The 25,864-nt window shown below is 39.9% G+C and overlaps 1 protein-coding gene across 5 annotated transcripts in view; it reads right to left on the reverse strand.

Annotated features, from left to right (window-relative positions):
* Nucleotides 1–25,864, reverse strand: part of MCF2L (MCF.2 cell line derived transforming sequence like) — a 154,611-nt gene that overhangs the window by 90,427 nt on the left and 38,320 nt on the right. Inside the window, exon 1 of one of the 5 annotated variants that reach the window (XM_072853565.1) lies at nt 10,566–10,686. The exons of the other annotated variants lie outside the window; for them this stretch is intronic. Coding sequence (XP_072709666.1) covers nt 10,566–10,686 — 121 coding nt within the window. Of the gene's footprint in view, nt 1–10,565; nt 10,687–25,864 lie in introns of those variants that run through there. 5 annotated transcript variants of the gene reach the window in all.

Raw genomic sequence — 25,864 nt, forward strand, 5'->3', positions numbered from 1 at the left:
TACTTTGTCACATTTTCTCTGTTTTTATGTTATTGTTTTATACCATATTGCCTCCCCTCACATGCTTAACTCTTGGTATTGTGCTCTAAAACATGCCTTCTGTCTCTGAAGCACTGATGCTGTTTGCAGGTACTAACAGCAACCTCTGTTTTTTCCTTTCTAAAATAAACATAGTCTCATAGAGGAAATTGTTTGAAAAAATTTAAACTATTCAAGAGTGAACAAGCCCATTGTTTGGAGAGGAGACTTCAGGGCAGCAGTGCACTACGAACGACTGTGTTGCAGAGCATCCGTAAAAATCCTGTGGACCACGAGGGTTTGAGGTTGGTGTGTGCTGGGACAGGGAGAGAGGGGACAGAGCATTTTCATTGTTTAAATGTAAACAATAATAATAATAGGTTTTCGTAACTGCAAGAAGGAAGCAATCTAATGTGGAAAACAGTTGTTATTACTCTGTTTATGACTCCTTGTTTCCATAAAATATGCTGGGTTACTTTGTAACACTGAAGGGGGATAAACTGAGGTGACCTGAAATCGGGTGAATGGCTGAAAACCCATCTGATAAGATGGGCTTGGGAATACCTTTTCTCTTTTTTATACTGGAAGCATGCCAGAGTGGAAAATACTGGGTGGAGGATCCATAACTCTTGTGACTGTAAGAGCTTTATCCTCAAACCCCCAGACAAATTCCAGTTGCTTAGGCAGTAAACTGGATTCACTGCCAATCAGTGGCTTAGGCACCTTCAGGGAGAAAGCTGATACCTGAGTTCAAGGGCATGATCCTCAAAACAATCTCCTAACACCTCAAAACCTGAAGCTTCATTAGGAATTTTTCCAACACAACTGAAGTTCTCTGCATACAGTCTGATTTGTATTTAGATAATTTAATATAGAAAGAAATTCCAAGAGCTGGGCCAAAACCAAGTCCCTCCTTTGGCAAGGAAATAGGCTTTGTTCAGGGCCACTAGGACAGCTCTTATGTTTTTAAGCTCTAATATTAAAGGTTGGTACCATCAAACCTCCTCTAACGCTTTCGGTGAAAATGGCAGCAGAGGTTGGTTTCGTGCTGAACTGAACAAGTACACTTTACTAGTGCTTGGAGCATGCTAACCAGACCAGGACACCTCACAGGACATTAAGCAGAGGATCTCCTCTCTTAAGGATGCCACTGCAGTTTAGGGTGGCAAATCTGGCATTCCCAGAAGGATATTTTTGGGCACTGCGAAAATTGTACTCACAAAGTGGTGATACCTAGGGACCCAAAGGACCAAGCGAGAACTCTGAGGGTCCCACTTTTTGGCTGATGTACCCAACTTCCATTTACGTCATTCTGTGTCTTTGAGCCTTGGTGGCTCATATGATGTTTAAGTAGCGCTGTACAGCCAGTCACCCGAGCCAAAGAAGCCCCTCTCTCAAACTGGCAAAAAATATTAGTCCCTTTGTCTGATAACGTAGATCTTAAAAGTTCCAGTCACACTCAGAAAAAAATAGCAATCTCCCCTCAGGCTATCTTAAATACACATGTTGCCTTGCTGCTTGAGTTAGAAGATTACTAAATCTGTATTTTATTTCTCTGATGCCTTCGCTGCCATAGGGCATTCTGTTGTGTCTACAAACTGTTTCATCTGCAAAGCGTTACAAGATTTCATCACAAGCAATATATATATTTCATTTGGTCAAAGGAGGTATCTTTTCATGAAATATTAAGTTAGCACTCTTTATCATTATTCAGCACGTGCATCTGGAGACTGTCACATCATATCTGATTCAAGTAAAAAACCCCCCCATATTTCTATAAGCAAAGTATAGCATACAAAGTTTTCATTTTACTGACATCAGAGAATTTTTCTTCTCAACTTTGAAATAACTTCTAATTACACAGGAAAACATTCAAAAAACTCAGTAGCTTGATTTTTTTTCTTCAAGGAATCTATCCCTAAAATAAGTCTATGAAGTCGCATGACAACATCTGCAAAAATTATTATTACAACTTACCTTGCAGACAAAGAACATAATTTTCAATAGCTGGAAGTCAGAAAAAAAATCAGAGAAGGAACCAAGGTCAAATGTTATCAACCAAAAGGGGAAAAGTTTACACTGAAGAAGGTAGTAGACACCACCTGTACTTGCACCTGAAGTCCTTAAACAATCTTTGATAGCCATCGTGGTAGACGTTACAGAGACAGATAGCAAAACATTAGCTGTGCCCCACATGCACAGTCCAGTTAAAACGTCTGAACACACTACTGCAGTCCTAGAGGTTTAGATGGTAGAAGCTAGAGAGTTTGAAAGTGAGTTGAAGGAGAGCTGTGTGGTTTTGGGCTCCCAAGAAGGACATGTTTTGAGTTCTGTTTCAAAAACCCAGCTATCACATGCAGTGTTGCAAAGGTGAAGCTTCTCTAATGTAAAAGGACAGAGGCAGTATCTTGAATTCTTCATTTCACATACTAGTTCTCTTTAAAAACAACTGACCTACAGATCCCTATCTATTTTCTCATATACACCTTTGGAATCTACCAAAGATGTTACGAATTAGTAAGTGTCTGGCTAACACAGAGAAAATGCTTATTTTTTAATCATGAAGCCTTAGGAGTTAAAGAGTAATTCTGCTGCAGACTCACTGCATGAAACAAATTGCTTGTGTTTCGTGAAAGCTTATGACTTTCACCTAGAAGAAAAGGAGGGAAACATAGATCGCATCTTTCCTTCAAATAAAAGCCTGAAAAGCAAGTAGCTCCTTCCCCAAAAGCCGATGGACACATATAAACAAGTTCTTCAACTACCTCTCTGACATATATTCATATAAACTATATGTCACATACTGTGGAGACTTCTAAAGTGATTTCTCAGAGAAGTAAATCAAAAGATGGAATCGTTTGGAGAATTACTCATGACTAATGCAACTAAGCAACTATGTTAAGACTGTCCATCTGAAACTCCTAATGATTTTCAGAATACAGCCCCATCCAGATTAAGATTACTGTAGCTAATTCAAAAATCACAAGAGTTGTTGTAATCCAGGACAACTCTACGATAAATTGTCACCAGAATTGTACTAGTCACAATTTTTACAAGTATACTCTTGACTAACAACTCATATCTGAAATTATAGGATCATTCTCTCCCAACTGCCCCACCAACTGCTACATGTTTGTTAAGTGGATAAAACTCCTTACTAAAAGACAACTGCAAGCTAATCCCACTGAGGCGTTCAAGGTCCTCTTCTAATTTGGTCCCTGGAATCACTTTTTTGTGGCCTCTATTTATAAAAGTTCCAAAATTCACTAGAAACCTTGAAATGAGAAATAAATATAAGTCTGATTAAAATAATTAGATGAGGATGAGACTCACTGCATGCTGATGGCAGTGCAGGTGGAAAGATCTCACATTTTTTCTACCTGGGGATAAGAAGGGATAAGAAGAAGCAGCCCCTACAGAAGATTCCTGTAGGGTCCTCCAGTTAGTTCTTTGGTCTCACTCTAAAAGGAAAGAATGAACTTATTCAACAGCCCGGTCCCTCACCCCAAACTGTGTGCAAGTTGAAAAACTCACCGTCAATGACACCAAAGACTGCTGACAAATACCAAAGAAGAGTAAGTAAATGTGAAAACTAAGACTGTCAGCAGCCCTTGTCCATTATTTTCAGAAAAAACACCGACCAACAAGATTGAGGAAGGTTTCATGCCATACTTGATTCAAAGTGCAAGAAACAGAAGTTGTGTGTGAGGTTGGATTAACCACCGACAAAAACAGAATCTCTTTCAGGGTTTTTTTTAAATCGCTGAGAAAGAAATGAAACACATAAAAGTTGCGTTGATTTTCGCTTCCTGCTTTGGAAGAAGACATAGTGGCTCTGAAATAAGATGAAAAAAAATTAGAGCTAGCTTCAATCAGGAAGTGCTGCAAATCTTACAATACACTTTGATCCTTTTAACTTAGCGTGCTTTACCACGAGGCCATGTATGTTCAACCTTTTCAGGCTAGCTTAACCTTCAAGGTTGATTTGAAGATCGTGGGATTTTGTTAAACACTACAAGCACATGGAGTAAAAGGAAGTAGTGCAGGCCATCTTATTATGCATGACTTCAGTAGAGCTAAACAGATTGCAACAGCACATGAGATTGGAAACTTCTTGAAAGAACAATGAAGAAGATAAAGGGAATAAATAAAGTTACATCCTGGCTCCAGGACTGGTTCTGCCCAGAGAGTAAATACCTTCTTAAGGACAATTCCCCATATGGAAAAGCAAAAGCATGCTATAAGAACAGCACGTCATTTTTACTCTAAATTATTGAAGCAAATTATCTCTGCTTATTCATCAGGAAAACTGTTAAGTTCTTTTTTTCACTATTGCATTATTTTTTCCAATGTTCTTTCCTCATAAAGCCATATATTCTTTAGCAGCCATGAAAGCGGGAAAAATATAACTTCTTACTAACTCACTGCACACTATGGCATTAATGCCATATATGCTAGTGCCTCTAATTAAATGGGCTTTTAAAATAGCACTAATGGTCAGGAAGACATTTTTTCCCCATTTCAAGAGTCGCAGGTACAGTCAGATTTTGTTTTCTGAGGATTCATTTTACATGCATTGAAGTAACACAACTATTTTTGACATCTTTTTCTCCATTTACATGTGTAACCCTTAACGTCACACAACAACAACCCTTAGAAAAGGTCTGTTCCTTGTAGGAAGACTCATAGACAGCTTAAATCTTAGCAAACAGGGACAAAGAGAAAATCATAGGCAGATGTGGAGGTTGAGGGGCAAGGGAGCAGGCTCAAGGAGTTCAGAGTCAGTGGATCTATTGGAACAGGAGCCTAGAGGCAAGGTCTTGTATTGCCCTTAATTCTGTGTGCGTGAGTGTGTCTCTCTCTTTCTCATTGGAAAGACTCTTAAAAGCCCTTGTTTTCTTGGCGAAATCATCATCCAGGGGAATACAGGTGGTGGCCTGCACATCAGTATTCCAGAGCCTACATATTTCTTCATTATTATGCACACAGCTGGAGAAATAACATTTTTTCCCCAAAATTGAGTAAGGCAGCAAAAGTTTTAAAATATTAACTTTTATAACATTGTAATTTAGAATATTATAATTTTATGTTGTTTAAAAAGGAACTCAAATCACTTTTTAACACAAGAAATGGGAAATAATAAGCAATTTCAGGGAGCTTGAGTGGGACTACGCTCAGAAATCTGCTGATAATGTCATCCTTTTGAGATATTTATACTTTCTATCACAGCATGCATCTTAACGTGATTGTAAAATACACCCCTCAAATCATGCACTACCTTCACTTTTACTTTTTAACACAAAGAACAAAGATTTTAAAATTAAAAAAAAACCCTAAATGAAAAATTTCAGAAAAAAGCAGTTAAAAAAGGAGGCTGGCTGGGGTCCCTCAGTTTTATATGACAAGTCAATACAGACACCTAAGTGAAGGAAGAAAAACAACATTTGCCAGTGTTGCTGAACTGGTATCTCTGAAGAGTAACAAAATCTTTATCATAAAACATATACTGAACACATTGCAGCAGCAGAAACTGTCCTATAAAATTGTGATGCTCTGAAACTGATTTCTGAGGGAAGAAGCAGCTCACTCTTGATGGACATACTACTTGGGAACTCTTCTGTCTTTGGAAGGATGACAGCTGTGACTGTTTTTGCCGATGTGCTCACTTTTCACTGAGTAACTTGGATGAGCCAAATAAATAATTTAATTTAAGCACATCACATATATTAAATGGTAATAAGTTTGGGAGGGTGTGCTATCTGAGAGGAAATAAAGTTCTATAAAAACCTTATATGAAAATTTAGATCCTAAAATACCTAATATTTTACTTCCTTTGGAAAAGGGGATTTAAAATAAAATCCGAACACTACCATCCACCATTCAGATTCCTCCAACAACATGCATTCTGTGAACAGTGTATTTTCAAGAATCAATGAGCTAGCAAAATGTATGCTAAGGCTCTTGAAATGCATGCTTTTTTGGCACATATAAAACATGGAGTTCAAAATGCTTCCAAGAACACAGTCCCAAGCCACACACCTTACACACTCCCAACTTAGCAGACTGCACAAGTCTGTTTACATTTACAAGATCTAGGAGTTATTATAAAGTTAAGCCAACTTACCCTGCACCACAAAATCCAGCCACGAACACCATTCTGAGAAAAAATAATAGCTCTTCATTTCTGCTACAGAAATTCCTCTCTGATTCATCGCCAGAGAATAAAAATGTCCAGTTTTCCCTTCCTCTGCTGAGAACAAACTACCCCAACAAGGTAAGAGCTTTCATATTAATTGAACTTTGTTCCATACATGCAACAGGTGTCACAAGATGACTTTACAAATATATATTCCTCCAGTAATGCCATTGTTCTTGTAATTATCTCTTTAATTATAGTGTTCTCCCCTCATGTCCCCACCCTGAATATTTACAGACTGCTGATACACTGTATCAGACACTGGGTGTATCTAGGCTGTAGGCTGAAGCCCTAAGCATATTTTCACTCATGTTAGGCTTTAACAAGGCAAAGCAGAACTGTTTTTCACTCAGATATTCACAACGCTATCTGGAACTAGTCGTATTGAATTGCTCACTCACAGGTTTAATATTTCGGTGCAGTTTATCACCTCTGCTATGGACTCACACCCGACTCTCTTCTCCAACTTTCTGCTGGAAAAAGTGCAAAGGCATTTCCAGCACGACAGGTAATGGAAGTCTCAAGCATGGAAATACCAAATCCCAAATAAATCCCTTTTCAACACGTTTACCCAGCCAGCAAATAAAGGTGTGAATGCAGCAAACAGTAAACACAGCCTTACACTCCTGGACCTATCTAGCATGGGGACTAACAGTAATAAAGTCGTAGTGGCAGATTTTAACACTGACCAGAAATCTCAGTGTTTACACAGGCTCCAGGCAGGCTTTGGCTATGTTGAAGCCTTCAGGTACTTAAGTATGTCTGCTATATTCATGAATTCAGTCTGACATATGGTCAGTCTGACACTGCCTGCATCCATGCATTTTGCTGTCCTGCCTGTAAGCTAACACCCTCTCCCCATACAAGAATGCCCAATATCCAACAGAAATACTCATACAACTCCAGGAGAAGATGCACCACATCTCCATCCCCTTGGCTGACCCGGAAGATACAAGAGTGATCTTCCTCTAGACTCCTCTTCACTATTTGTGGTGGATTACCCAGGCTGTGGATTAACCAAGCTTCGTCTGACTCTTTCACTACAGAACTCTGTTAGTATTGGACACTCACATTACAGCGCTGCCTCACTGTACCTCATCACAGAACTTCTTTGGATTGGATTGGAAGGACCCTGGGACATGGACAGTCTCCTCGTCCATCCATTCATTACATGCCTAGAGAGTACACACGAAAGCAAACCGCCTCACAACTTCAGTCATCTTCATCAGAAAACCAACCTGAATCCTGTGTGAAAAGATGCAGACTACAGGATGCCTCCAAAGATACTCCCCGTCCATACTAAGCGCAGCACAGACTGAAGACAGATGTCTCTGGAGTCTCCACTTGCCAGACTTGTTTTACAGGTCTTGGTTCAAGCTGACCTACTGTTCCCGTTTGCTTAGAGAAAGCAAGAAGAGGGGGAATCTCAAAGGCTGGTCTGTGAGCACCATGCCAGGAAGCCCATCACAAAGGGCCACAGCAGGTCAGCACCCTGGAAAATCTCCCCTGCTGATGGGAGACAGGTGTCCCCACAGAAGACTGCTTGAAGACATGGCTTTCTAGGGCTGAAATCCTCCACGAACTCTACAACTGCCGTCCCACCTGCCTGCAGTCAGAGATGCAGAAGCACACAGAAGATGTACGGTCAGGGATGGATGCAGAAACCAGGATGCTGTCTCACATGAGCTTGGCCGTATCAGCCTGGGCCCCGCCTGCCCAGGCAGGAGGGGCCACACGGCATCTGGTCCCAAACCTCTGTGCTCCAAAGAGCAAGTGTCACCAGAGCCAGGGCTCAACCAGGGTGAGGGGATAAAGGCAAGACAGCCTGCCCTGGGAAAAAGACACCTGCAGAGAGCAGCGCAATGAGGATTAGGCCAAGGAGGACAGATCCAACTGTCCATGAGCTGTAAGTAAATAAAGTCCGCTTTGTTAAAATGATTTGATGAAGCATGAAGACTCTGGAAGCCAGCCCAGCTTCCCTTATTAAGGTAAATAAGGTAATGCAAAATCAATATATGAACTAGGACATTTATTGTTCGTGTAAAGATTTCTGTATTCTATATTAAAGATTTTAACATGCGGGGAAGGGGTGAAGTGACAGCGAGCAAGCCTGCTCTTGGCAATTTCCAGAGATGCTAATGAAGAGAGAACAAAGTTCTGTGAGACCTGGGACAACAGGACAGGGTGGTTGAATTTTGTCACAAGGAGAAGAGAGATGCCTACATCATGGGATTCACAGAATCACAAGCACATTTACTTTGGAAGCACATGGTTGCCAAGACACTAATTTTACCCAGCATAGCTACAGGGCAGAAATGTTGGCAGGCTGCAGTACCTCTCCTCTTCCACAACTTAAACCCTTGATCCACCTTCTGTGTAGCCTTTGGTCTGGAAGTGACACTGAACTTTAACTGAGATCCACTACCAGGAAGGCGGGAAAAGTCTTATCAGTCCAAAAGGCCATAAAATGGCTTTGACCAAAACAATGGAATAATTCTTACTGGATATATAAGGTTAACATTAGAAGCATATAATTGCTTTCCTACTGTCAACATAAAATGGGTAACAGGAAGGAAAGGAAACAGAATTTTTGCATATTTCAAACAGAAAAGGCTGCAACACAATCAAAAGGAGTTTGGGAATAATAACAAAGATGGGTGGGAGAGAAGACAGACAGTTTCCTACTGAAACAGACAGTTTTCTGACTACACACACCTATATATAGTGAAAGGAACCTGTAAGTAAGAGATTATTGTATAGCATTACAAGATTTACATTAAGGATCTGAGTCTGAAGGAAATTAGGCTAAAATGAGGAAAACTATCTATGTTAGAATGTGTTCAGTATATACAATTTTTTGTTTCTCCTATGCAATCAAGGCTTTGCCTATACTTGGAATTAGCACCAATCCATTCATGAATGGCCAGCAGGCACCTGCAACTCAGAAGTACATAAATGTTATAAAATAATTGGTGCAAGCGGTAACTTTTATGGCTACACTTTGAACTTGACTGCAGTGTGATTAGTACCAAGTAATGGTTGAATCCTAAAGGAAGGTAAGACTGAAATTTGAGGAGGCCTTGTTTTGCTTTGCTTTGTAAGACTGCATCCCATGTGTTTAAAGTACAACTAAATTTTTCCTGACTTTACTGTGATTACCAGCAATTCACATCAAACCTTTTCCTAGTCTGAGCTAAATGGAATTAGTTGTTAAATCTTGATTATTTATTAGTTAGCACTCCTAAAGGTACCAAACCTTGGCCTCATGAATGCCCAGAACTGATAAGTCAGGAAAGGTGAAATCTTTACATTTCAAAAGTTACGAAAAAAAGGTTAATCAAAAAACCTTACAATTTCCCTTCCAAACAAAATAGATGACAAAAGACTCAGTGAGCACAGTACAAAAGAAGGTGTAAGCAAAAGGAACCACCAGAGAGGCATTCTTCTCTTCCTATTTTTTGTCTAGGAGTTAAGAGTGAACATTAAAGAAAGGAATACTGAAAAGCCTTGAAAATTTTATATTTTCCTATAAAGGTAGCTTAGCTTATGTTGATTTCAATTTCATATGCTCCAAATTAATTTAAAAAGAAACAAAAAAAAAGTCCTCTTTTAAATGATAATAGGTCACCGTGCATATAAAACCAAGAAAGGATTAATTAATTATTGAAAAATCTGCTTCAGCTTATCTCAGACAGTCAGGGTTAACCTATTTAAGGGAAAAACCCCAACAAAACATAGCTTTACTAAATACAAAGATTATATAATTATCAGTCACAGTAACATATTATTACAACACATACTGTACAAAACAGACTTTGAGATTGAATAAATGGCAGCAAGTCCTAAATTTAGTACATTACACTTAAAGATCAGAGGCTTCCTGATTTTTTTGAGTACAGTTAAAAATATTTTTTTGGTGTAATTAGTTATATTTTTTAAGAGCGGAGCACTCAGTGAAGTTCTTCTAGAGTATTAAAAGGGGGTTGGTGTAAAACATTCAAATCTGTGTCTTTTAGATACTACCATACACCTGGAACTGCAAGGAAAAACAAGGTACAATGTTTTCCTCCAGTAAGTACTGGTGGCAGAGACTAATCACTATCCATGAGTAATATCTAATATGGATAAAGATACATATTTTTTAACTATAACAGTTGCTAGATCCCTACATGAGTATGCTTTGAGGAAAAAATACTAGTTCCTGCAAGAATCGTCAGAGTTGAGAAAATCAGTAATGCCAATACTAGGCTACTTACTGCTCATATTCACCTCACATGCTGCTCCAATTTAAGTGCAAACATTTTATGTAGATATAAATCACACTAGAGGATCACCTATACATTCACCTCACCAGAGCATATTTGGCGTGGGTTATTCCGTGAGTGCCGTCTGCCATGCAGGATTTGGATGAATCTTGGTAGGATCCTAAAATGACTTTCATGTCCTTCACTTAAGAAGCGGCGTTGAGACATGGATGTGTATCCCTCTATCTTCACCAAGTTATTCACCAAAGGAAATAAAAAATTAGCTCTTCAGAATTACACTCTTCTAATACACTGAATGATACTCTGATTTTGTTTTTAAATGTCAATGGAACATACAATTTCTTTGTCAAATTGAAATGCTACCAAAAAAGATTTAAAAAGCACGCAGATTTAAAGAGCTGGAAACAGGTGCAGTTCAGTTATTTTTATTGTATGTGCTTTTCCTCAGAAACCAGTACGTGGTTTTACTACAAAGAAAAAAGAAAAATTAGTTGCACTTAATGGACTGAGAATGCCAAGATAGTTTCTGCACAAAGCTGTGAGACCCTCTCAGCTCCTAGCATGCTGCTCCGAGCAGAGAGGGCATCTTGCCACAGCTTTCAGTCTGCTTTCAGTGCGACTAGTATGAATAAAGCAGGCACAGCTTCTCACGTAAGCAGGTCAGACTAGTAGATGAAATTTTCAAAAACAGTGTGAAATGGTCTGTTTTTCAGTGTTTCATCCAAATAACTGTAGCCAAACTAACAGCCCTGTGCTGTTTCCGATGAACAAAAGCCCCCACAAAACATCCAGTTTGTTAGTGCACTCCGGCCATGCACAGCGATCCAAAGCTGCTGCTCATCCCAAGTAGCTGGTACTATCGCCTCTGTCTTCACATCCTTCTCCTTAACGTGAGGGATGTTCAGTTGTTGCAAAGAGACATCCGAGGTTTCTCCTGAAGAAAGGCAAGTTGAAGGTCTTTCTTATAACTTCACGGTCTTGCTCTTAAGTTCATAACTCAGCACTCTGAGGGCAGAAACCTCACACTGACACTTGCTGCATTTCCTACTTCTGTGTCTGAAGCACCCTGTATTCCTCAGGGGCCAGCAAATTGAAAGAAAATACTGTTGTCAATACAGTGTTGTCAATTAGAAACTCCTCCTCAGTTTGTTTCCCTAAGTCAGACTCTCACCATCAATCCAAATCCTCTTCCTCCTCTTGAATTTGCACAGAAGTGAGGACCGAGTCCCTCAAAGACAAAGCCCGTTTCCAGAATATGCAAGCAGAGAGGTCTCACAAGAAAAATCTGAATCTTCCTGGGAGTTAACAAACAACTAATAGGAAGGAAGGGAGGGGAAATGAATCCCAGGCTTTCATAAAACATACCAGGAAACCCTACACTGTCTGTTCCCCCTGTCTCTTTCAATGCAGGAGAGAGGAAACTGATAATGCTGCTTTACTTGGCAGTCAACATTTTCCTCTCAATTCTGTTTAACTATGTCCTGTATAGCCACAGATCCACCACAACCCCAATATATACCATTGCACACATCAAACTGAAGAAGTAAGTGTTTTGAAATATGATGTACCAACTATCATTACTCTGAAAGCAAACTAAAACAGGTAACCTTTAGTTAAGTCACACTGAAGCAAATATTAACTAGCTTATTACAAAATACTAGCTTGAATATACCTTGCTAACAGAGGGGAATCACCACATTTTGGAAAATGTTTGACTTTCAACATGAAATCACAGGCAAATGTGACCATCTTGAAATGTGATGATCAAGAAAGGTATCAAAATAAATACGAACTGATGCATTTCATGCAAATATCACTTGTTTTCCAAATTCATTATACTAAGCAGATGGGCCACTGCATACTGCAGCCGTGCTACGCATCCTGGATCAAAGGTCTACCAAGCTGAAGGAAGGAAGGAAGGGAACAGCTTAGTGGTAGAAAACCACCATGCTACACATTGCCGCTGTACTATATACTCAGGGTTCAAACAAAAGAGAAACTGAAATAAGGCACAGCATCCATATTAGACAAAATTCCACATTTTCTTGTGCTGCTTGTCACTGGGAGGCACAAAGCAGTGGTTCTGGTCAGATACAGGGGAACAATAGCATTTGCAGAGACAACACTGCAACCTGCTCCTTGCTGCTGAGTTTCCAAGTGCAGGCACCGAATGTGACCAGGAGACGCCTGCAGCACATCGCCAGCCATCAGGGCTTTCCTCCTGCCTGGCAGGCTACTACTTGTTTGGGGCTTTTGGAGCACACCAGCCTCATGACCGAGGGACACAATTTGACAGTTGAGTGGGATGCCAATGAAACTACACATCTTCTTCCAGCAGCTGAGCCACCAGCTAGAAAAATGGCTCTTTGTCCCAGCGGTGTTTTGAGCGTGCAGTGACACTAGTGGCACACGGTGGAAACCTCACCAACAATTTGTGCAGAGGATTATTACAATGAAGCAAAAGGATGTTCTCCTTGCTTTCTTCATGTATCAAATGCACACAGAAGATTGATGACTTGAGTTGTAAAGTTGTTAAGTACACACAATCCTACTGAAAGCTAGCCATTAGCTACATCCCTGTCTGCAAAACAAGCTTTTAATCTTCTTTCGAGCACTGAAATTTGTGCCTAGAAGCAAAGAAACTAATCACAACAATGGCTATGGCAGTGCGCAATCAGAAGGAAACAGATGGTGTAATGCAGCGTTTTCCAAACAGCAGCAGCCTCTATCTCCAGGAAAATAATCTGAATATTTTCCCTTGCCATTGGCATTACTATAACAAAAGCTCCTATTAGAAGGATTTCTTCTCTGCTCTGCACTGCATCAGCAGTCTAAAGACAGTAACATTCTTTTGAGTGTTAGTTGGCAAAACCAACGAGACTGCACCTATCTCTTCTTTCACTTCACATAACAGTAACATTCAATGGGTAACACCTCCACAATTATCTTTAAAAGACTACAAACGGCCTGATGGAACGAACAAAATTGTGGCAATGAAACAGGGCTTATTTTTCTCATGCTTCATTTCCAAGTCTGTTTCTGACCGCCGGCGTAGTGTTGCACATTGACAACAGAAGCAGCCACACTGACTTATGTCTATACACTCTCTCCGATTCTTCTTTTGAGTCCAGGGAATCTCACAGTATTTTAGTACAATAACTTCAAGTTTTCTTGGGAATCATTAAATTAAGCTGTCATCACTTTCATCACTACTGGGTGTTCTCATCGTTCCTTTCATCTTTTTGTTTGTACAGGAGCCTTATCTTTATGGGACATCTCAAACGCCCTACTGTGATTTTTCCTCTGAACCCTAACAATTATTTACAGGCCCTTCCTTACATCCTCACATTCAATGCAGTGCTGAAATGTTCACATTATAGGACCCTGTATCCCTCCTAACTGTACAGTGCAAGAGGCTCTGGTAGCAGAATCAACACTGCTCTAGTGTTTCTCTTGTGTTTCTTCCACTCCTCAAATCACGTTAATCTTCATATCTGCTGATATGCCACTGCCACTGGTGTTGCCATTTCTCTTTAATTGTAGATCTTGTTTTTCGGAGAAAAGAGTGCATCTCATGGACAAGAAAACATGGCACCTCTCATGCCTGGCACTTCGAGAGCCCACCACGCACACACTGCACAGGAGTCACCTGTGAGATCTGTATCTACCACTTCTCCTGTCTCTTCCCCTGGAGTCCCTGCAGGGAGGAGCTTCTGCAGAGAAACTTCAGTATCAGAAGTGCCATCGCATTCCCGATAAAAACCCACAGGACTGACTGCGAGAGAGATCTCGCATGAAGAATATAAAAGACTATGAAAATTATATGGGGAATTGCATCTAACACACACATACGCAGAGCTCGGAAATTACTGTTTCTTGGAACAGTTTCTAAAAAACAAATATAAGGGTACATACAAGCTAAATCTCATAGCCTTTTGAAAACATGCGAGTGCCATGTATATCTTTCAGCATCAGCACATTCACAACAACAGTGGAAATGAAATGAAGGGGAAGAAAAGTGAAATGTTTTGATTTTTCTGTTTAAAGCATGCTTCATCAATTATCTCTGCACACATTTATTTTGTTGAGAACAATAGTACAAACAGAAAGATAAATTGGACTCATGCTGCATTACTGAACAAAATGATCATTTTGCACACATTAAAAATATAACATACAAGCTTCTTCTAATCTGAAATGTAATCTGTTTCATAGAGTTGAACACCCATATACCGTAATAAGGTAGCACTGATGGTTGTTATGCTTAGTCCTGAGCTTTCTTATAACCCTACGTAAATGTTGAATTATGGCAAGTATTATGCTTGTGTTGATTTTTAAAATTAAAAACAAGTTGACAAAAATTAATCCACGCCAGAGGCTAGTCACTAGGCTAAAACAGTAGAGTCTGCTAAAGGCTGATTTTAAATGAAAAAGAAAGGGTAGCTGAGATGTTAAAGACACAGAACTTGATATTTTTACATCCACAAATTCCACAGGGCTCTTGTGGAGGGAAAATGCTGAGAGAAAACCTGTCTGAAAAGCCAAGAAACAAATTATTACTCCATGAATATTCTGGTATTCTTGAAATACAAGAAAAGAACGAATCTTCCTTTTTCAATGTGGATGAGATGAATATAAAGTCTAGGTATATTTTTTGCCTGTATTATTTTTATGCTCATTAGAATTGGACAGGTGTTCTTATATTTCACTTTCAAGCTACTCTATCAGAACATTCTCTCTAACAAAAAGTTTAGAAAGGGCTCCCATAATGTAATCTAGAGAATCTGTGAACTGAAATTACATTTAATAAAATACCATGACACATAAGGAGAAGCTGGAGTGGGGAGAAATCTCAGAAATAGATATGAATGGAGACATATCCTGGCAAACATAAAAGCTATTACAAACAAACTCAGTATCTCCCAAAAACGTAGACAGTGATAAACATTCTCAATATTTTGATATTAATTTATTAAAGGTTAGGAGTTAAAAGAATGATTTGGTTTTATGAGAAATCTACACAGAAACCCTAAATTAAGTTACAAGAGCGAATTAGATTAGTTGTCCAAGCTTAATCCTAACTGGATGTATCTGCTCAGAGACAAACCACGATTGTAATAAGCATCAGATGAATATAAGTAGATCAGGACTGAGATAAATGGACAGCTTGCATTCTATTTATACTTGCACATTATGCTGCTGAACCACAGCTGCCAGACTTTCTTTAAAGCAATATCTCTCAAAAAAAAATTTAAAATAAAATAAATCCTAAAATCAATACAGAGCATTTAATAATTTAAATGTACAATAAGAAACAAAAAAAATCACAAGATATAAAATTAGGGTTTCAATATGCTGGAAGTGTTAATATTTAATTGTGAAGATAACAAAAAACTTGTAAAGGCTAACATCTGCCCCTCTAATTTAAGTAATCTTATATTGCATGTCTGAATTTCCTGAGGGTTAGCAATAAATCTGACCTGTCTCCAAAAGAACAAGCTGCTCCACCATTAGCAACAGAAAATACTCAGAAAATCACATTGGATCAGACAAATAACTAGAAGAGAATGGCTCTTTATGACCAGCTAAGCAAAGTGCGGTTTAACATCTAACAAGACAGCTCTTCTAGTTTGTCCTTTAATGTAAGTCCTTTAACTTTCGAAGACAACTAGCAATCAATTTCAAAACTTCAGAGATGTTCTGGGAAAGAGCAAGGAAACTGCACTTACGCTGGTGACAACCAGGAGGGCAGAACATAGGAAAAGCCTGATTAGCACCTGGTGCCAATCCAAAGCTGCAGGTAAAGGCTACTGTGATACTGGAGTTAATTAAGCAACTGCCACCACCAGTTCACTCATTTACTTAAATTCTGTTAGGTAAAATGACTTGGCAAATGACAATCACAGGCTGGGATTGAGCAGATTTGTCAGAAGGATGAGGCCCACCTTTTTGGTCAGAAGTGAAGGCATGTGAAGAACAGGAATCTGTTCAGATAGGGAACTCCTGGGAATTATTTTGGTCCTATGCTTGATATGGGCCCATGCTTTCACCCAACCACACTGGCTCAGCTCTGTGTTCAGTACTCAGCTGCTGCTGCTGTGAGCACAACGCAAGGAAGGGAGATGACTACAGCAGGCAGTGGGCCTGCAGGGAGGGGATTTTTGTGGCAAAAGAGGGAAAAAGAAAGTGATGGGAGACCTTTGATGTCACTGCACAGCTGTGCCTGCACACCACAGAGTCACGGCAAGGGGAAGCTGCTGACGTAAACCAGATAAAACAATGTCACAGAAAAGAAGTGGCTTAAAATGGTTTATCAAATATAGCTTTATTGACAATGTCCTGTAAAGATACTACAGTTTCACGTATATTGACCATATGACCAGCCCATACACCCTGGGACACAGTGGTCATTCCCATCGTGTGCCAGCTACAATAATAATCAAACTAAGGGGCTGAGGGTAAGTAGTTGCCTTTATACATTAAGTTATGCTAGTGGAAGCTCTGTTCAAATCTCATCTGCATCTGTGTGCATATATATGTGTATGTACGTATCTATATAAACACATATGAACATATGAAAATGAATAATACATGCAGTCAACAACACTGACTGGCAGAGCAAACAGCTCTGTGCAGAATCAGCTGGGGAAGAGAAAGCCAAAATTTGATGTTGAAAAAACTTTTGCTGGAATTTAGGAATACTTTAATTATGTTCAAAAGAGAGTTCTAGTTCCAACGTTGTATCTTTTAACAACTACAGCAGGTACACAGTACTTCCCCATCGCGTTGATTTCTGGCAGAAGCAGACAGAGAGGGAAAACGGGTTTTTATGCATTTACAGTCTGGCCAGATACTGCTGCTCTCCCCAGCCGGGTCTGCCACATTTGAGATTAGTGATCAGCTCACTAATGAAGCCTGCACTTCTTTCATTTCTCTACAGGAGACAGAGTGACCTCTTGCACCGCTTAGGAACACATTTCTCAATTGCTTAGAAAGGCTGATTTTGCTGAGGTTCAGGACTGCAAAATCTATGATTAGATGGGTGGTTTTCATAAGGTCTTTGCCTGGAGACGATACCTTTGACACTTACAAAGTGTGGAATATGGTATAGACCGCATCTAGACAGCTCCCAGCAGGGGTGGGCCCTGGCTATAGCTTATGGCATTCTCAATAATCTAATGTGTACAGTGAGAAATGACTGCTGTGCACCTACATAAATAGATGACATTGTCTTGTCGTGCTACTGCAGGCCAGAAGCACCCTTTGAGCCTTTGGTCTCTGCTACCGTAATTTCCTTCCTCTGAAAAATGTTCTCTGTTGCCATGCGCTTTGGACCCAAGGGATCCTGTGCTCAGCTCTCACCTCTTCCCTGTCAGACTTTAATTCTTCTCCACACTTGACAACCCTCCCTCTTCAGTCTCTCTATGAATGGGGTATTAATAAAGCAAAAGAGTTTTCAGTTGAGTAGCTGCTTTGAAATTCTTCTGCATGCACTGTTACACCAATTACAAATGTATATGGCAGTAATCCACCAGCACAAAAGAAACAGTGCTATTAATACTTCACAAAGCTGGTATGCAGCTATAAGTAATACCTTTTAGGGACCTTTTAGAAATGCTATAAAAATCCCTAGGCCATAAGAACCTAATACGATTTTTCTCAGGCCACTGTTAGGATACAGCACAGTAGGTTTTCTATTGCAACTTTCTGAAATGCCCATAGGGGTGCAAGAGTGATAAATCACATAAGTGTTTGGAGAAAGAATGAGATTTTCATAAAGAATTCATGAACTGCTGATTTCAATGATCACTCATGTAAGCCTCCAGCAAAATGGGATTTTCCCTGTGTACAGATAAATACATTCAGTTGAACTGGGATGAAGGGTGTTACTGGTAGGACATTTGCCAGTTTACTAGACACTCAAAGTTTTAGTCTGTTCGGAGTTAGTCTGCCTCATTCTGCTTATCAGCTAGTCAGTTCTAATAGACATATTTTAATTACACAGTCATAACTAAAGACATTCAAACAAATAGATCTAAACACGCAGTGAGAGAGACCAAGGGTCTTTACGCCATCTGGAACTGCAAAGGACTAGGACAAGTCTGTTTTCAAGTTTAAAAATGAAAAGCTCTTTGACAACTAAGAATCAACAGACAGATTTCCTTCTGAAAACATAAAACAAATGCTGTATGATATGCAGTTACTTGGCTGTAATTCTTAGAAAGACTGAGAAACTAATTCCATCTATAGCATCTTGTCAGCAAGCACCAACACTGAATACAGCCACAATGACACAGGCACTCTATTTGGCCTGACCTCGTACTGCTGCCAAAGAGAGGATTCCTGCTCCCAGTAACCTCCCCCTCTTGCTTCCCTGGTGTGGGCATTTGCATTTGTGCAGCCGCACGGTGAATTATACACAGATACATTCCAGGTAGGACAAGCAGGACAGGGACACACGATGTGGCTCCTGGCTAAAGTCAATAACCCTAGCAAAAAATGCGGTATGTGGAAAGCTGCTGAAATTACAAATACCTCTTCATTTCCAGGTTGGGTATATTGGTTAATGAGTATTTCCTAAAATGAGTACTGTAAGCTGTGCTTGTCTCTTTTGGATTCTTCAGCAGAGATCTTCACGTGATTTAATAAATTAGCGCTACTGATTACTATTTATGGCTATGCACTTAGAGCTCCAATAAAGGCACAATGGGCAAATGCATCATTGGAGTTACAGTCTCCAAATGAATTATTATGTCAAAACATGTTGAAAGATACTGAAGATTTTGTGAATTAAATATATGAAGTAGAAACAGGCAGTGATGAAATCATGGCTCCTCTTGACATAGTCTCACTGCATGAAAACACTGAAGGAAATAGCATTGTTAGTATGGAAGCTACTGAGAGAGAAAAAGCTAAAACATTACATAAAAAATTATACCTGAGCAAAAATATTTTCCTGCATATTCTCTCATGTGAATAAAACCTACAAAAGGTACAAAATGTAGATCCTCACAGCTGTAGAGCTGTACAACCAAAGGTCAATTGCAGTCAGTAGCCCTTTCCTCTCTCTCAGATTTTGGTCTTATTTGTTACATTTGGATTCACAGATTATTTTTTTCCAGACAATCTAAATGATGCTTCTCACTTGTCAGTTAAAGATAGTGCTGTGCCAGCAGTTTTTGTTTGTCCCCATACAGAAGAAATGTTACACAGGCATGCTCTGCCATCCAACAAGGATGTGTTTCTGAAAAGTGTGACACTTAAAATCATTATCCCATTGCTTCAGTCTTCATCCTTAACTGACTCGATCAGTCCTGGTTTGTCTGAGGAAGACGATGATGACACTGAAAGTGCAACTATTCAGAAACAGGCAGCAACAATGCTCACACTGAAAGACTGATACTGGGGGTTGGTCTCAGGGATGAAGCAGCTGGGAACTTTAAGGAGGGTGATCTGCTCCAGAAAGCTGGCATCTCTTCCAGGTGACAATTCTGATCCTGCTCTCACCACTCCATCTACTATGCCATATATACTGTCCCTGTGCATTTAAACTGTGTGTGTTTTGGTCCCTGCACACATCCCACCCTCCCCACAGAAAAACTGCTTTGCCCTCCAAAAAACCTCTGATGTTTCACCTGTGTGACTGACAACAGTTAGCAGAGCAAGGTGTTCAACAATCAGCTGTAGAACTCCAAACCCAAGGACAGGCTCATCTCAGGAAGCAGTCCTTTCATTTTGCAATCAAACATAAATCGGAGACTTGGTCACAGGAGCAATCTTTGCTCAGTTTTGTGATGTGTAGAGGCCGCAGCACCAGGTGCCTCTATTAGTAATGCACATGTCTGCATGGGATATTTTTTATTTTGTACCCTTAAATGCACTGACGGTGCATCTGGAAAGCATCATGCATATTGACCTTCCCCATCGGAAGAACATACGGGATTTCCAGAAATATCCTTGGAGTCAGAAGTAGGTAGGAAAATGAAACAGAAAAGGCAGAGATGCTGCAGTTCATGTTAAAGATACACAATAAACGAACATTTTAGAACTTCCCAGCTGCTCCCGAATCCAAATAAATCCAAATCAAACCAAAGTTATATCAGGGAAAAGGTTGTTACTGAGTGCAGAAACTTTGCAGAATGCAGGCTTAACTATAGTTTATATAACTCCTTATTAAACCATGAATTATAGCATGCAAGCTTTTCTGCATCAAACTTTAGTGATAGAGCACTCTGCTTTGCAGCTACATGCCTGGACTTCGCTGCTGTTATAATAGCGTATAACATTTCCCCATATACAACCATTTAATTATCTTCAAACATTTAAAACCAATCTGGGAAAACTACTACAATGTATAGTATATGGATATGGCAAAACAAAACAAAAACCAGTAAATAACTAAAAGAAACAACTGGCTACTATGAAAATCAACAAAACCAAATTATTTTAAGTTGTAAGACCTGGAAGCCTTCATAACGTCACTGTGTTCTGATCTGCAAAAGTTCCATTTAGAGTGAGCAGGAAATTTTTTGCTCAAGAAATAAGCTCCGCTACAACGGCACTGGAGCGCTTGTGTGCTTTGCTGGAAAGATTTTAACCAGTGGGAAAATTTTTAACACTGCAGGCTGCCACCAAATTCCACCAGCCAGCCAAGCAACAGGTCCCATGTGCCCTGCCCACATACCTGAGGACACAGGAGACTCCTGGAACATCTCCATCCTGGAACTCAGCTGAGCATGCCCATAATAAGTAGATTGGCTTTGAGCAGGTGGTTGGACTAGATGACCCCAAAGAAGTCCTTTCCAATCTAAATTATTCTATGATCATCTTGCCCATTTAGCTCCCCTGCTGTTATCCAGCTGCGTTCACTGCGTTGATTCCCACAGAGAAAAAGGGAACCATTTTCGGTGCTTAATTTATATCGGTTGTTTCAATTTCCCAGTGAATTAATAATTTAGCAGAATTTTATCTTCCTCATTTTAGAGTTATGTGAAGAGGCCAAGTGGTAAAATAAAACATTAAATTATTTACAAGTTGTACACACATGCAGGCAGATAAATGGTGTAGCATTATATATTTAACAGTTATTAGAAAATACAGAGACTATAAGCATGATAGCCAAACTCCTTTGTCAAAGGAGAGAAAGTCTTCAAGTCTGTGTTAATTCTTTTAGACATTAAAAAGAGCTAAAGCAAATATCTTTAAGGTAGATCTAAAGTCTGTACAAACTTCAGAGCTACCAGAGTAAGCAGTTTCTGGCTGCAAATGAAGGAATGAGGCTCCATTTCCCTATTGGCAGAATTCTTCATGAAAGGCAATTAAAGCCCTGCTCCGTGTTTTAGCAGGATGGAATTGAATAAATCACAAGTGTGCAGAACTTTCAAGTGCTGGCAGCTGATTAGGTTATCACAGACTAGGAGGATGAATTATAAATTCATTTGTAATGGGTGGACAGTGCTATAAAACAATGAACAGATCCTAAATCCTCAAGTCTCCAATTACCAACTCTATTCAGTTTGCTTAAATGAAGGATTATATCTTCTTACTTCAGTGCTCAAGAAATAAAGAACTAAGAAATAATATTAAACTGCTGAATTTTTATACAACTCCAAATAACCTGTACACATGATGAAGACAAGTACAGCAAATAGAATTCCTCATAATTCAGCCTTTCTAAATGTATTTACTGTCTTACACATGCAGCTGAACAACCTCTTTCAAATACAATTTAACCAGAAATAGGTTAGAAAAATGGAAATAGGTTTGAAGTATCATCCTCTGAGTATTTACTACAAAGTAACCGTGATACAGAACAAAATACTGCTATACTCTTTTTTTTTGCCCTGTAACTTCACATTTTTCATAAAAACTGATTTAAAAGATATTTCTTTCTTAATGTTCATATATTTTACACAAAGACCTTCTGTTAAAATTCATCTGGCTATATGACCCCCCCTTCCCCCAAATGCACAGAGACAGACATAGTCATTAAAGGATTGGCTGAACAAGATCTCCTTTCTTTTCTGAAGGGGGCCCCTCTAACAAAGGACATCGGAAAGTAGTCTTTATTGTTAGGCACCGGGTGATGCAATCTTTTACAGCAGTGAAGATTTAGATCCACTTCCTCTATGTCCTGACAAATAGTCACATCTCTCATCCACGCTGTATTAGCATCCTCCTACACTCTGGTTTTGACAAACTGTTATGGCTTGTCATTGACTTTAAGTTCAGCAGGAACCCCTCTGAGTACCTAATACAAGCTCCGCCATACCCAGAAGGTAAGTTTTCTATCCGTAACATGTGTTAAACCCATAATCTCTGGTGTAACAACAGCAAGAGGAAAGGGTAAAAGCACGTTCAGCCTTGGGGCTTGCCACAGCTCCCCAGAAACACTCAATTTGGCTGGGAGCTCACTCCTTTCCCTGGTGCAAGCCCCTGCCTCCTCTTACCAGCAAAAAACCACCACGCGCGGGAGGCAGAAGGATCCCCAGCAGAATAAACGTGGCTGCTGGTGCAAGGTGAAGGTGAGCCTGCCAGCTTGGGGAAGGCCAGTGAGACTGCAGCACGAGGGGACAGGAGGCTGGACTTGGGTGACAGAAGATGTTGGGCAAAAAGAGTCATCTCTTAGTGAGAGGAGATGCTACGAGGAGGCCTGTGGAAGGGAAGGGACTTGGTACAGGGCGGGCTGGGGACTGAAGGAGGGCGAGGGCAGAGGAGGTACAGGCACTGGGAGAGGAGGTGTGGTGTGAGGCAGGGTGCAGCAGATGGACCTCAGGCAGGAGACCAAGTGAGGGACCAGCTTAGGACAGCAGTTACAGGGAACCAAAAGGCCAAGATGGGAGTTAACTTCAGAGGACTCATATGAGGAAAGGAGAGAGCAGCTCTACCATGCAAGGGAAACTGCTTCTGGCTTTGCCTGAATTCTCGTGCACTTGCAGTTCGGTGCATGGCAGACTGATACTTCACTTGGAGTAGCTGTTTTACTGTAGTGTATTAAAGAAAACAGACAAGGCAAGACTCGGGATCATCTCGTTCGGCAATGACAAAACGTTCCCTACCATGCAAGCAGGGAAGAGGAGATAGAGGGGGAGAGACAGCAGTGCACGTGCGAGCAAGACATCATGATAAGAAACAACCTAATTACAGCTTATTTTGACATCACAAGTATTGACTGTTTAGGGACACAAACTCTAATCAACTGTGGTAAAATACAACACCTTGGTGAGTTACCTACTCTTCCATGATCTTACAGATGATGATTAATGGCCTACAGAGCAAAAAATGCAAGATCCTGGAGGGGAAAACAGTCAGACAAACCTAGATGTACCTTGTTTGCTTTTCAGAGTGTATCTTATGCCTCAAATCCATGATTTAAGGCACTTTTCCACATGAAAGAAGAAACTTGAGAGCTTGAATATATTCTCATCAAACTGCAACACAACAGGAACTGACAGCATATGCAAAGTAGGAAGTATAAAAATATGTATTTCTTACATTAACTTTGCAACTATTAAAAATAAATAATAAAAGTTAATAAACAGTAAACGACCAAAATGTTCTCAGATAACATTTAAGATAAATAATTTAGCACTGCAAGATAAGTTTATTATGAGTATGGACTTCTAAATGGAAAAAAGAAACATGTAACAAGTATGTCTCACATCAAGGCTAGCAAAACAGCATGCAGCTGCCACGTAATTGGGCTTTTCTTGGTGAGAACAGGATAAATGGTGAACCTTAACAATATTTGTAGCTCTCAACAGATGGCTTAGAAAAAAATCAAAAAGGTGTCTCAGCAAAAAACAACAAATAAATTACTTCTAGTTCTTCTTATCATTGAGCTTGCGATCATCATCACTGCGATCACTTACAGATCCTTAAAAGTTGTTACTAATACAATGTACACTTTGTCTCTACTTTAGTTTAAGCAAATGCTTTTCAGATTCTTTTCTCCCATTTAATTTTGGATTCAGCTATGGAAAAACTGTAAATTGCAAATGATAATAATTCCCTGAACCAGAAAGGAAGAGAAACTTACTGGCTCACTAAAATAACAACAAAATGTCAAACCAGAAGTAACACTTCTAGACACGATCTGTACATTCAGCTTTCAGCCTTGTGCCTTCCCAGATCACCACCCCATTGCAAGTTTCTTCAGACATAGTGCAAGGTCAAGATGCAATGGGAAACACAGAGTCTAAGTCAATCACTGGTTGCACCTGCATCCTATTTACTCACCTCGCGAGTTAAAAATCTGGTACTTGAAGAAATTCCAGTATTGGTTTATACATACTAGAAATCTGAATTTCCCTGTATTTCTAACTATACAGTTTTCATCTTCAAAGCCTGCTGAAAAATATTGCTTGAGGCATCATGTGTTTGTTTAAGAGTTGTGAAGAATTTTGCAAAAGAGTTTGGATAAGCGGTGCCATATAAAATGTAACTATTGCTACCTTTTACAGCAGTGAAATTAAATTTTGTGTAAAAACAAACTCTGTACAGATATCACATCTTAAAGTGCAGCAGTCTTCAATTACAGGCAGGGGAGAGAATGAGCAGAAATGTCATGTTTCTAATTCATGCAAGATGGAAGACTAGAGCCTGATACTACACCCACTGAAATGAACCCCAAGATAATTTGTGAGCTCAAAATTAACTAACTTGAACCCTGACAGAGGCATTCATCAAGAAGTCAAAAGTCTCAGTCCAGAAACTGGGTTTAATGGGCAGTGGATCCATGCAGATCTCTGCAGAAATCAAGTACCCACAGTACTTAACAAACAGATCAAGAAGCATCTCTCTGCTTTGCCAGACAACAAACCAACAGCCATAACGTTCTACTACAAAATACCCATTTCAGATTTGAGGTAACCAAGACAAGTAAACTTCTAAAGAGATGACTGTACTTGACTTAGTAACCCAGGAAGCACAAATTATGGGAGACGGTCACAAAGACCAGGAGTTTCACCGTTTCTCCTGTGGATTAACTGCAGAGCACTAGTGAAGGGACAGTCCTACCCCATTCCTGTTCCTCCAGTGCCACAGCCATGTGTTCCTGCTGCTGCCCTGGTACCAGCTCAGATGACCACAGGGTGAGGCAGGGCAGCCTACAGATTTGACAGTAAGCACAATTCTTCTCTCCCCTCCACAAAAAAAAAAGCACTTTTCTGTTGAATCAACGAACTGAACCAGTTCAATGGTTCAGACAATTGCCATGTACCCATCTCTTGCCCAATGCAATAGAAACCATGGGAAGCCAAAGGCAAGGGAGAGAAAAAAGTAGGACCAACTCTTTCTTCAACAACTTAGTTTCACCAGATGGCATCTGGTTTAAAAATGCATTTTAACTGTAGCCAAGGGTGATTAATATCCATGGATGGCTCCC

The sequence above is a fragment of the Ciconia boyciana genome, chromosome 1 (genome assembly GCF_034638445.1).
Source record: "Ciconia boyciana chromosome 1, ASM3463844v1, whole genome shotgun sequence".
Taxonomy (NCBI): Eukaryota; Metazoa; Chordata; class Aves; order Ciconiiformes; family Ciconiidae; genus Ciconia; species Ciconia boyciana.